The sequence below is a fragment of the Bos javanicus genome, chromosome 10 (assembly GCF_032452875.1).
Source record: "Bos javanicus breed banteng chromosome 10, ARS-OSU_banteng_1.0, whole genome shotgun sequence".
Lineage (NCBI taxonomy): Eukaryota > Metazoa > Chordata > Mammalia > Artiodactyla > Bovidae > Bos > Bos javanicus.
In genome coordinates this window covers 102,198,885-102,210,233 of record NC_083877.1, presented here as the reverse complement: position 1 = coordinate 102,210,233, position 11,349 = coordinate 102,198,885, and the positions used below count along the sequence as shown (strand labels likewise).

The 11,349-nt window shown below is 45.5% G+C and overlaps 1 protein-coding gene across 2 annotated transcripts in view; it reads left to right on the top strand.

Moving 5' to 3' along the window:
- Positions 1 to 232: 232 nt before the first annotated feature.
- RPS6KA5 (ribosomal protein S6 kinase A5) overlaps positions 233 to 11,349 on the top strand; it is a 219,661-nt gene continuing 208,544 nt past the window's right edge. The window contains exon 1 of one of the 2 annotated variants that reach the window (XM_061429705.1): positions 233 to 491. In XM_061429705.1, the coding sequence (XP_061285689.1) occupies positions 416 to 491 (76 nt within the window). In that variant the 5' untranslated portion in view covers positions 233 to 415. The remainder of the gene's footprint in view (positions 492 to 11,349) is intronic. The other variant, XM_061429707.1, reaches the window with a different exon arrangement.

Here is an 11,349-nt window from a genome sequence, read left to right as displayed (position 1 = left end):
CGGAGCAAAAGCCAGGCTCACCAATCGGATTGCTCGCGCTCCTCCCTCGCCTGCCGCCCGCCGAGCAACAACAGTTCGAGCCGCGGGGCGGGGCGACTCGCCTCGCGTCAGAAAGCGCTGCCCAACGGGACCCGGCGCTGGCGGCGGCGCGCGCCCCGCGCCCAATCGGCAACGGCGGCTCGCAAGGCCGCCGACCCTGCTGGCTGTGGGCGGGGCGGCTCCGGGGGAGGCGGGGAGCGGGGCGGAGTGGCTGCGCGGTACTAGCGGCGCCCGCCGAGGGGAGGCGGCGGGAGCGGGAAAGCGGCTCGCCCCGGCGTCCGGGCAGCTGAGCGGCCGCGCCCCGGCTCCAGGGGCCGCGGCGGGAGCTGAGGGGCCGGGCGCCCCGGAGCAGCCCGCGGGCTCGGGCGAGGGGAAGATGGAGGAGAAGGGCGGCAGCGGCGGGGACGCCGGCGGAGAGCAGCTCCGCGTCGTCAAGCACGAGCTGCGGACGGGTGAGCGGCCCGCCCCCTGCCGGCCGGGCTCGGCGCTGGGGTGCGCGGGGCGGGGCGGGGGTCCCGGGGGTCCCCGGCGGCTGGCCCGAAGTTTCCCGGGAGTAGCGGCGGGCCGGGCTAGGGGCGCGGCACTGACTGACCCAGGTGTGTTCGCGCCCCGTCCCGCCCGGGGACGCACCTGCCCCTCACGCGTCTGGGAGGCGCGCCTTGCTCGCGGTGGGGGAGTGACGCTTAGCTCGGAGCGCGGCTCCCCCGCGCTCGCCTCCCTGGAGGCTCCTGCGGTGCCGGCGTCCTGGGCGCGGGGAAGGGGCGGCTGTCCCCCGGCCGTGTGGATCCAGCCTCAGAGCTGCAGGCACTGAGGGCTTTACGAGCCATCATAGTGAAGTACCGTACTTGGCCTTGAGTCTCTTTCAAAGGTCTTTTGAGGAGGCTCAGTAAATTCAAAGCTCCAGGTAAACCCGGCTGATGAGCCCCCTTACGGCGCTCACGCGCTGATTTTGGGGTCTCTCCAGTCGACTCAGGCTTTATACTTGTTACTTTATTCCTTGTGGGTCTGGGATGTTCCTTATGGGAAACGCTTCTTCCGACTAATCAGTACAGATTGGGTTTGTATTTGTGGAGTCCAGTCCCCTGTTAGAGATCCTTTTTCATTTCTGAACAGATAATACATTTTAACGAGTTGTTCATTATTTACTATTAAATATTTCTGTGAGTGTTAAGAATTTTGATTCAGCTTCTTTGGCATCTTGGGATATTCTTTTATTGTGTAGGGACAGAGCTTATGTAGGTTTCAGGTGTGTGCCTAGCACCCCTTGTTATAATTTTGAACAGATTGCAAAGTTATATCTGTCACTTGTTCTTTAAGTTTTTGTTATTGCTGGTTGGCATTGAGCGCCAGTGTGGTGACTTAAGAGGGGTGTCAAATGCATGCTTACTTATTTCAACATTAACATTGGCTTAAAACAATTTTTTGGGGGGGTCAATGTGAGTTTGTTATGTATCTTGAGCCAGTTACTCCATAATTTTTTGGAGTTCCTAATGTAACTTGTGTGGGCTTGTTTGGTTTGATTTTCCTCTCTCAGCTTAACAGACAACTGATGTTTTCAAAGGGCTATTCAATACTTTATTCCATAAGCATTTCTTTTGTATTAATGTCTGATTTGTGCCAGGCTCAGCGTCAGGTGCTTTTTGGTGTGGAGATTTTGAATTTCTTTTTCTTTTCTTACGTAACGATTCCCTGATTCATATATGTAGACTCGTGCTGTGCAGCAAAAGCTGCTTGAAGTCATGTGTTCTCAGCCACTGACCATGGTGCAGTAAGCAGCTTTTTGCTGAATGACCAAGGAGCAACCTGCTTGATTAGTGGTCAACCAACTGCTCAGTTTCTGGGTTTTGCAAACAATGCTAGTTTTGTAGAAAACAATGAGTACTGCTTTATTTTCCCTTCTCTACTAACTATGTGAATCATCAGCTTCAAGTTTGCGTTTTTAGAGATTTTTCTGATAGATGGTGAAATTATACTGAATTCATTAGTACTGTTAACTGTCAAAGGAACAGAACAGTCAGTTTGATTTATTGCTGAACATTGAAACAACTGACCGGATATGGTGGTCAAAAACACTTAAAATACAACTTGAGAGATTCAGTCATCTTCAGCCAGCTGGGCTCCTGTCAGCATACGCGGCTGTAAAAGGCGCTGCAGTAACTTGATCTGACGTGGTCCCTTGCTTCCAAGATGTGGACACGCATATAGTCATATCAGGTCAGCAGTCTGTGATTCCTCGATTGTGCTCAGCACTGTATTGTCTGCTGTAGGATGAACAGAAAGGCAATACAAGTTACGTGGAAAGACACGGACAGGGTCCCAGTGGTGTAGACCGAGTAGCATAGCGTGCCTGGGTGTGGAATCGAATGGGAAAAACTGTGTGCTCAGTCGTGCCGACTCTTTGGGACCCCATGGACTGTAGCCCACCAGGCTCCTCTGTCTATGGGATTTTCCAGGCAAGAATACTAAGAGTGGGTTGCCATTTCCTCCTCCAGGGGATCTTCCTGACCCAAGGATCAAACTCAAGTCTCCTGTGACTCCTGCACTGCAGGCAGATTCTAGACTTTGTCTAAATCCGAGCTCTGCCAGTTACTAGCTGTGTAGACTTGGGCAGGTCACTTCACTCTTTCAGACTCACTTCTCTCACCTACAGAATATGAAAACTGAAGGAGACTGTTGGAAAAGTGCGAAGCAGTTTGCTTGGCGCATAATAGCTCTCAGGAGCTGTTGGTTCGTGTAGGTCTGAAGATCACCCGGTAACAGCATCTTTTCTTGGAGCTTGCAGGTTACTCCAGCGCCAGGTCCTCATTCAGGGCTTGCCCTGTGCTGTGCTGCTCGGCTGTCATCTCTTTCTGCATATGTCTTGCCTTCTGAAGCCGAGTGTAAACCCCTGTGATCCCCACCGCTTAGCAGTCTGTGTGCGTCTCTTCAGCAGCATTTAACACACAGAGCTGTAATAATTTACTTGTCTGTGCTGGACTGTAAGGTGCTGCCATGTCCTTTATCCATTTTCAGCCCCTGGCATATAGTAAGTACTCAAATGTTGGGTGAACTCACTGAGTGCATGAAAATCCAGGACAAAATCTAAGTTTATTGTAGTCCCAGTATCTTGTAGACGTTAGGTGGTTGATTAGTGGATGCCAGTGACCATGAAAGCTAAAAATGAAGAGAAAGGGATTGATTAGATCAGTTAAACGCCCATTTCTTGACACTCTGTTTTCTAGGCTAAATGGTGCTAATGACACAAAAGAGAAAATATCTTGGCCTCTGCTGGTTGGGGAGGAGGCAGTGTAAATCAGTAGTTAGGGTATATTGTCAGACTATAAGAGAAGGGTGCACAGAGTGTAAAGATAGCAAAGGTGAAGTTTAGGGATTTTAGGTTTCGAATAATCAAATCTAACTGTCGAACAACAGCAGCAAAATAGAGGGATTATTATTGGAAGGATATTGGGTTATCTGACTTATTCCATATTTCATTACCTCTTATGTACTGAGTTCCACATTATATACTGGACATGTGTGGTCTTCCCCCGAAATGACAGGGTTGCATCAGACATCGCTGGAACCAGGGACTGGTGTCTCTGTTGTCTCCACCTTGAATCTTTGCTTGTCTCTGTGATGGCCTCCTTTGTTTTCCCACATGGACAGAACTCAGCTGTTGACAGACCCTGACTTTTAGGTCTTACAGCTCTGGGTACTGGATCAGCTTTAGGTATGCAAATCTTGGGGAAGGACTTTAGTAGCCTGGCTTTGGTCAGCTGCCTACTTTCAGATTGTTCAGCTAAGGCCAGAGAGTGGTGTCCTGTTCTGCCAGCATGAGAACTACTGTGGGGAACCTATGGACGGGGGTGAGACCAGACTCTTACAAGAGGACGGATTGGTGGGTACACATTTCCTTAGATGTCCGTCATTAGGAGAGAGAGTCTCACGCTGAGGATAGAGTCAGGAGAGGGGTATTAGTTATCTGTTGCTGTGCAGTAAATGATCGCAAACTTAGTGACTTAAAGCACCATGGTTCCTGCGGCTCAGGAATTCAGGAGTTGCTTAGCCTGGTGGTGTTGGCTCAGGGTCTCTCATGAGGTTGTAGTCAAGGTTTTGGCCAGGACTGCATTCACCTGAAGACTTGTCTGGGGCAGGAGATGCCCTTTCAAGACAGCTTACTCGTGTGTTGTGGGCAGGACGCTTCAGGTCCTCGCTCTGTGGCCCTTTCCGTGCAGCTGCCTGAGTGTCCTCGTGTGACAGCTGGCTCCCCTGGGACAGGTGATCGAAGGGGAGAGCGGTGTGGAAGCTGCAGTGTCTTCGTTGTTAAACAGCTTTTTTTGAGATACAGTTTACATACTATAAAGTCTACTTGTGTTTAGTGTACAATTCAATCATTTTAAGTATATTTATAGTTATACAACCATCACCACAATCTAATTTTGGAACTTTCCATCACTCTAAAAAGAAACTTCTTACCCATTTTTATCGGTCACTCCACATTCTCACCACCCATTCCTCAGTCCTGGGCATCTGCTAATTCTGCTTGCTGTCTGTGTATTTGCCTAGGGACATTTTATATTATGGAACTTCATAAAATGTGGTCTTTTTTTTTTTTTTTTTTAATGTGTATTTGCTTCTATTTGGCTGTGTTGGATCTTCATAGCTGCTCCGTCTCTCCTCTAGTTGCGGAGAGCATGGGCTTCTGGTTGCAGTGCCTTCTGTTGTTGCAGAGCTCTGGTTCTAAGGCATGCGGGCATGCAGGCTCAGAGGTTGCGGCTCCCAGGCTCTAACGGACAGGCTCAGGGGTTGTGGCAAGTGGGCTTGTGGCCTCGTGGCAACAGGACCTTCCTGGACCAGGGATCAAGCCGCGTCCTCTGCGCTGGCAGGCGGAATCTTAGCCACTGGACCAGTAGGGTCGCCTGGTGTGTGATCTTTTATGACTAGTTTCTTTCACTAAACATGATGTTTTCAAGATCCATCAATTTCTAGTGTGTGTCAGCACTTCATTTTTTAAATTGACAGATAATATTCCATTGTATGGATATACCTGTTTTGTTGTCCATTCATCACTTGATCGACATTTGGGTTGTTCCGACCTTTTGGCCATTGTGAATAATGCTGCTATGTACATTTGTGTACAAAGTTTTCTTGGGTAGATATTAAGAGTAAACTTACTGGACCACGGGGTAAGTCTATGTTAAACTGTTGAGTTTTTCAGCGTGGCTGCACTGCTCTCTAGTCCCGCCAGCAACGAACACAGGTTCTGATTTCTCCACACCCTCGCCAGCACTTGTTCCCCTTTTTGCTTGGAGCCATTCCCGTGAGTATGGAGTGGTGTCTCCCTGTAGCTTTGATTTGTGTTTCCTAATGACTAATGATGTTGGCCATCGTTTCATGTGCTTATGAGTGCTTTGTATATGTTTGGAGAGATGTCTGTCCAGATCCTTTGCCCATTTTTAAGTTGGTTAATTTATTATTGAGAAACGAATTCTTTATGTTTTGTAGATATAGATCCCTTATTAGTGTAGTTTGAAATATTTTCTCCCAGTTTATAGGAGAAAATTATCTCTTTGTGATGACCTTAGAGGTAGTACAGTTTCTTAATTTTGGTGAAATCCAACTTTTTTACTTTGTTTCTTGTGCTTTTGGTGTTGTATCTAAAAAATCATCGACAAATTTAAGGTTACAAAGGGTTTTATGATTTTAGCTATTATATTTAGATTTTTGATCTATTTGTTGAAAGGCTGTTCTTTTCCATTTTATTTTCTCGGCACTCTTGTCAAAAATTAATCAACTGTTGATGTATGGATTTCTTTTTAGACTCTCCATTCAGTTCAGATGATTTTTTGTGTCTGTTCTTAAGCCATCACCACCCTGTCTTGATGACTATAACTGTTTGCTAAGTTTTGAAATCGGAAATGGTCAGTTTTCCAACCTTGTTCTTTTTCAGAATTATTTCGGCTATTTTGGGTCCCTTGAGTTTCCATATGAATTTTAGAATTAGCTTGTCAATTTCCATAAAGAAGCCAACAGTAATTCTGGTAGGGATTGCCTGGAATCTGTAGATCAATTTTGGGAGTATTGCCACCTTAGCCGGAGAAGGCAATGGCACCCCACTCCAGTATTCTTGCCTGGAAAATCCCATGGACGGAGGAGCCTGGTGGGCTGCAGTCCATGGGGTCATTAAGAGTCGGACACGACTGAGCGACTTCACGTTCACTTTTCATTTTCCTGCATTGGAGAAGGAAATGGCAACCCACTCCAGTGTTCTTGCCTGGAGAATCCCAGGGACGGGGGAGCCTGGTGGGCTGCTGTCTATGGGGTCGCACAGAGTCAGACACGACTGAAACACCTTAGCAGCAGCAGCCGCAGCAGCAGCAGCCACCTTAGCATATTAAATCTTGTGATACATGAACATGAAATGTTTTTCCATTCATTTAGATCTTCTTTCATTGTTTTTTTTTAACAACATTTTGTAGCTTTCAGAGTGTATATTTACACTTCTTTTGTTAAATTTATTCCCACATACTTTATTCTTTTTGATGCTACTGTAAAAATTATTTTCTTAGTTTAAGTTTTGGATTGTTCACTGAAAACATATAGAGATACAACTTATTTTTATTAATCTTATATCCTGTGACGTTGCTAAGCTAGTATATTAGCTTTAGTCTTTCACCATTAAGTATGAAGTTAGCTGTGGGATTTTCATAGATACTTTTTGTCAGATTGAGGAAATTCTCTTCTTTTCCTAGTTTGGGTGTGTTTTTCCTCTTTCCCAACATAGCTTTAAAACAATATTTTTTTAAATAAATTTTTATTGGAGTATAGTTACTTTACAGTGTTCTGTGTTTAGGTATTTTTAATCATGAAAAGGCATCTTTTTTTTTTTTGCATTTATGGAGATAATCATGTGTTTTTATTTTGTTTTATCAAGGTGTATTATATTAATTTTGGGGTGTTAAGCCAACCTTGTATTCCTGGGATAAATCCCACTTGGGTAATGTGTATAATTCTTTTTATGTACCACACTGGATTCAGTTTGCTAGTGTTTTGTAGAGGATTTTTGGGTCTATATTCACAAGAGGTATTTGTCTCTGTGTGTGTGTGAGAGAGAGAGAGCGCGCGATGTCTCTCTCTGGTTTCCCCAAAATGTGTTTGATTGATTTCTGCCACCCATTAAAGATTTTATCTATTTGGTTGCTGTCATTCATACTTAGAGCCTTCTAAGAAAGGCTAAGAGAGGTCGAGTGAAGGTGTTCTATGGAATTTCTATGGAAATCTTGGTATAGACAAAAGTCAGGAGTGGTGATTTACTTTAACAGATAATTCTGTTTTGCCAGAGGATCCATGATTGAATCCCATTGAAAAATAATTCTCTGATGCCCTTTAAATATGACTCCATTTATAATGATTTAATTTATACTTAGCTTTGTAGGAACATAATGATTATCTACAACAAGATACTTTAAAAAATTTGACAGTCTTGGTTATCTGTGAGAACAGTGCGGCTCTTCTTTCTGTATTATACGTGTGTAGCTGTATATTGTGTTTGTGTATCCATATATTTTTTATAGTACTTCCAACCCCCCTTTTTTTTAGTTTCCTCACCTTAAGAAGGGTAGGCATAACTTGTGCTCTATCTTTAGCTTTATAGGGATACTTTGGGAAGGTCAAAAGTATAAATAGGATATTGATAGTACCCTAACTTAATTCCCTGGAGCTTAGACCTTAAAAGAAAATCTGTTCTTAAGTTTCTGTCACAAGTTTTAGAGATTAAGAAAATGATCTATTTGGGCAAAGGAAGTGGAATCTCAGCCCTTAAGTCTGGGGGGATTCCAGTGTATTTTGTATTTGCCGTCCATAGTCAGGGAAAACCTTCTTAGGTGGCAAGTCAGCTGTTGTATAAAACCTGCCATTAACCTCTATACTGCAAAGCAAAAAAGAATCCTGAAACCTCAGATTCCTGGAGACACAAGTGATCTGGTGGGCGGGATTGAATTCCTCCCCTGAAAAAGAAGCTGATGCTTGGCAAAAATTCCTCTGGGGGACATCTGGCATAGTAACATCATGTGTTGACTGAAGCGTCACAATTAAACACGCTTTTGAGAGATGTCAACCCCAAACTGCAGTGGGAGGGAGGGGTTGTCACAGCTTTCTCCTTTGAGCTCCTGGAACAATTTTCAGAGCTTGGTGCACCTCAGAGGTAGGAGCGCTCCTGCATTGCTCTTGTTTTCAGGGAAGACGCTGCTGCTGCTGCTGCTGCTGCTGCTAAGTCGCTTCAGTCGAGTCCGACTCTGTGCGACCCCATAGACGGCAGCCTGCCAGGCTCCCCGTCCCTGGGATTCTCCAGGCAAGAACACTGGAGTGGGTTGCCATTTCCTTCTCCAATGCAGGAAAGTGAAAAGTGAAAATGAAGTCGCTCAGTCGTGTCCGACTCTTAGAGACCCCACGGACTGCAGCCTACCAGGCTCCTGCATCCATGGGATTTTCCAGGCAAGAGTACTGGAGTGGAGTGCCATCGCCTTCTCCTCAGGGCAGATGAGTTGAGTCTAAAGGAGAACCGTGCGCTTGCCATGTTTGTCTGTCACAGCGCCCCTCTGGGTTCAACTGTAGCTGTTCTTGCAAAAATCAAGGAAGTTCTCTGGACTTTATACTACCTAAAGTTGTGAGTGAGCTGGCTGTCTCACTTTTTTTTTTTTTTAAACACTCAGTAGGCATCCTGCCCTGTGGCAGCAGGAGAATAGGGAGGTAAAGTTCCCAGATTTTAGCCCAGGACTCGGTATTGCAATTTTTAAATTTCACACTCGGGTTTTGGTGTAGGTGTGCCTCTTTTTATATAATTAGTGTGCTCCTGACAAAAAAATTGTGTAAATAATATTTTTATATATCAAATTCTTTGGAAGACAGGTGAACTTAGTACTTAAAATAATTCTTTTTAAGTACTAAAATAGTACTTAAAATGATTAACTCTTGAAATTAAAGAAAAAACTTTTGAGTTTTCCATTTGTGGCTTTACTGTACCTATGTAAATTTGGTCTTATAATGTTATTTTTCTGACACCATCACTACAATGTGTAAATTGCCAGTAGCTGCAAACAAGTAAATTGATGGAGTCTTCTTGTGTGGTAGACTGAATTAATACACCTCCTCCCCCTAACCTGTAAATATGGTTCCTCACATGACAAAGAGACCGTGCAGACTTAAGGGTGGGGAATTCTGACACGGGCGCAGTGTAAGCAGAGGTCCTTGTGAGAGGGAAGTAGGTGGATCCGAGAGAAGGTGTTAACGAGAGTGGAAACAGACGGGGAGGAGGAGGTGCGACGGTGGCAGCAGAAATGGGAGCGACGCCCCTGCTGGAGAGGGGCCCCGAGCCAAGGAGCAGCGGGCTCTCACGGAGGAGGACGGCCAGGCCCCTGGCCTGCCCAAGAGGAGTGCAGCTCTGTTACTTGGCTGCTCTGTGGAACCCAGCCTGAGACTTCTGAGCTCTAGAACTATAATAAGACGCATTTATGTTGGCAGTGGCACCCCACTCCAGTACTCTTGCCTGGAAAATCCCATGGACGGAGGAGCCTGGTGGACTGCAGTCTATGGGGTCGCTAAGAGTTGGACACGACTGAGCAGCTTCACTTTCACTTTTCACTTTCACGCGTTGGAGAAGGAAATGGCAACCCACTCCAGTGTTCTTGCCTGGAGAATCCCAGGGACGGGGGAGCCTGGTGGGCTGCCATCTATGGGGTCGCACAGAGTTGGACACGACTGAAGCGACTTAGCAGCAACTTAGCAGCATGTTGTTCATAAACCATGAAGTTTATGTAATCTTTTACAGCAGCAATAGGAAACCAACACATCTTGCTTAAGACTGGATGAACCAAGAGATAATTTTGCCCCAGGCTTGGGTAATTGAGTAGGATAACAGTGTGAAGCAATCAGTCATTTAAACAACCATTTAGTAGAAACTGGTAACAAATGTCTGCTTCTTAGAAGAAATAGGATGGTGTTCCCTCTAGGGAATCCCCAAGACATTCCTTTCTGATCTTGGTACCCAGCCTGGCTGAGCTGCTGTGACTAGCGGTTCTGGTTTTCATAGGAATGCTGTGAAGTAGACCCCCAGGGCAGGCCTCTTTTACCAAGTTGGTGGCTAGAAAGCTTCACATCTCAGGGCTACACCACATACAACTGTGACCTAGCGTGCATCTTGAGGCCTCTTCCTGGCGTCATCTTCTGCCCTTAGTCTTTCTTCCTTTCTTACACTTTAGTTAATTTCAATAATTTGTCCTAAGTCTTTTCTAGACCAAGCAGGAATTAGGTAAATATCTCATTAAATAAATGCATTTATATACAAACCATGAATAATACGGACAATGTAGAAAGACGTTTGACTTTCTATCCAGGATTTTGTTTCTTAAATCTTTGTGGTGTGGTGTTCGTGCTATTTTTATCTTTCTCCTAAGAGGGAAAAAGTAGGTCTCAGATTAATTAATGGCGTTTTAGAGTTTTTAAAAAGTATATAGTGAGAAATCAGTAAAATTGAGGCATACTTTAAGAAACAAATTTTATTGGCAAAATGATGGAAGTTGTACACAGGCCTCTCTTTTCTGTGTTGGTGGAATATCCCCTCAGTAATGGGAAAATTCAGGCCACTGAAGCAGTCTGTCCTCTAACCACATCAATACTGGATTGAAATGACATATTTTTCCTATAGAAAAAACTATTTAAAACATGTAATAAGGAAATGTTGTACTTCATATCTAAATAAATGATGTTGCATTGAAAGGATGTGAGCACTGAACCTCATCAGTGGATCTGCACTAGCCCTTCCCCGTGAATGTGCCCCTGTTTTTCCTTTATACCAATGTCCTTGTTTGTAAGGAAACATCATAATTGGCTAGAGTAGGACAGATCTAACGGGTACACACAAATCAAACACATAACTTTGATGTACTTTTGTCATGTATAAATTGGGCAAAAGAGCCACAGTTCGATTCATCCATTACGGACTTGTTGATTCTTGTGTGTCTGGCACCGTAACAGATGCTGGATTTTTGCAGGGAACAAATTAGACACGGCTCCTCCCCTCATTGAACACATCTAAAGAGAAAGACCTTCCTTCCGTAACCACACAGTTGACCATAGGATTGCAGCTGTGATAGGCCATGGGGTCATGCAGACGCTCTGAGAGAGTCTGAGGGTGGCCGGCCTCCGCAGGAAGTGGGGGAGCATCTGTGTGGCGGAGCGTCCGCCGGCCCTGTGTCGTGGGGTGCCGCGTGGGGGGCCCTGTGTCGTGGGGTGCCGCGTGGGGGGCCCTGTGTCGTGGGGTGCCGCGTGGGGGGC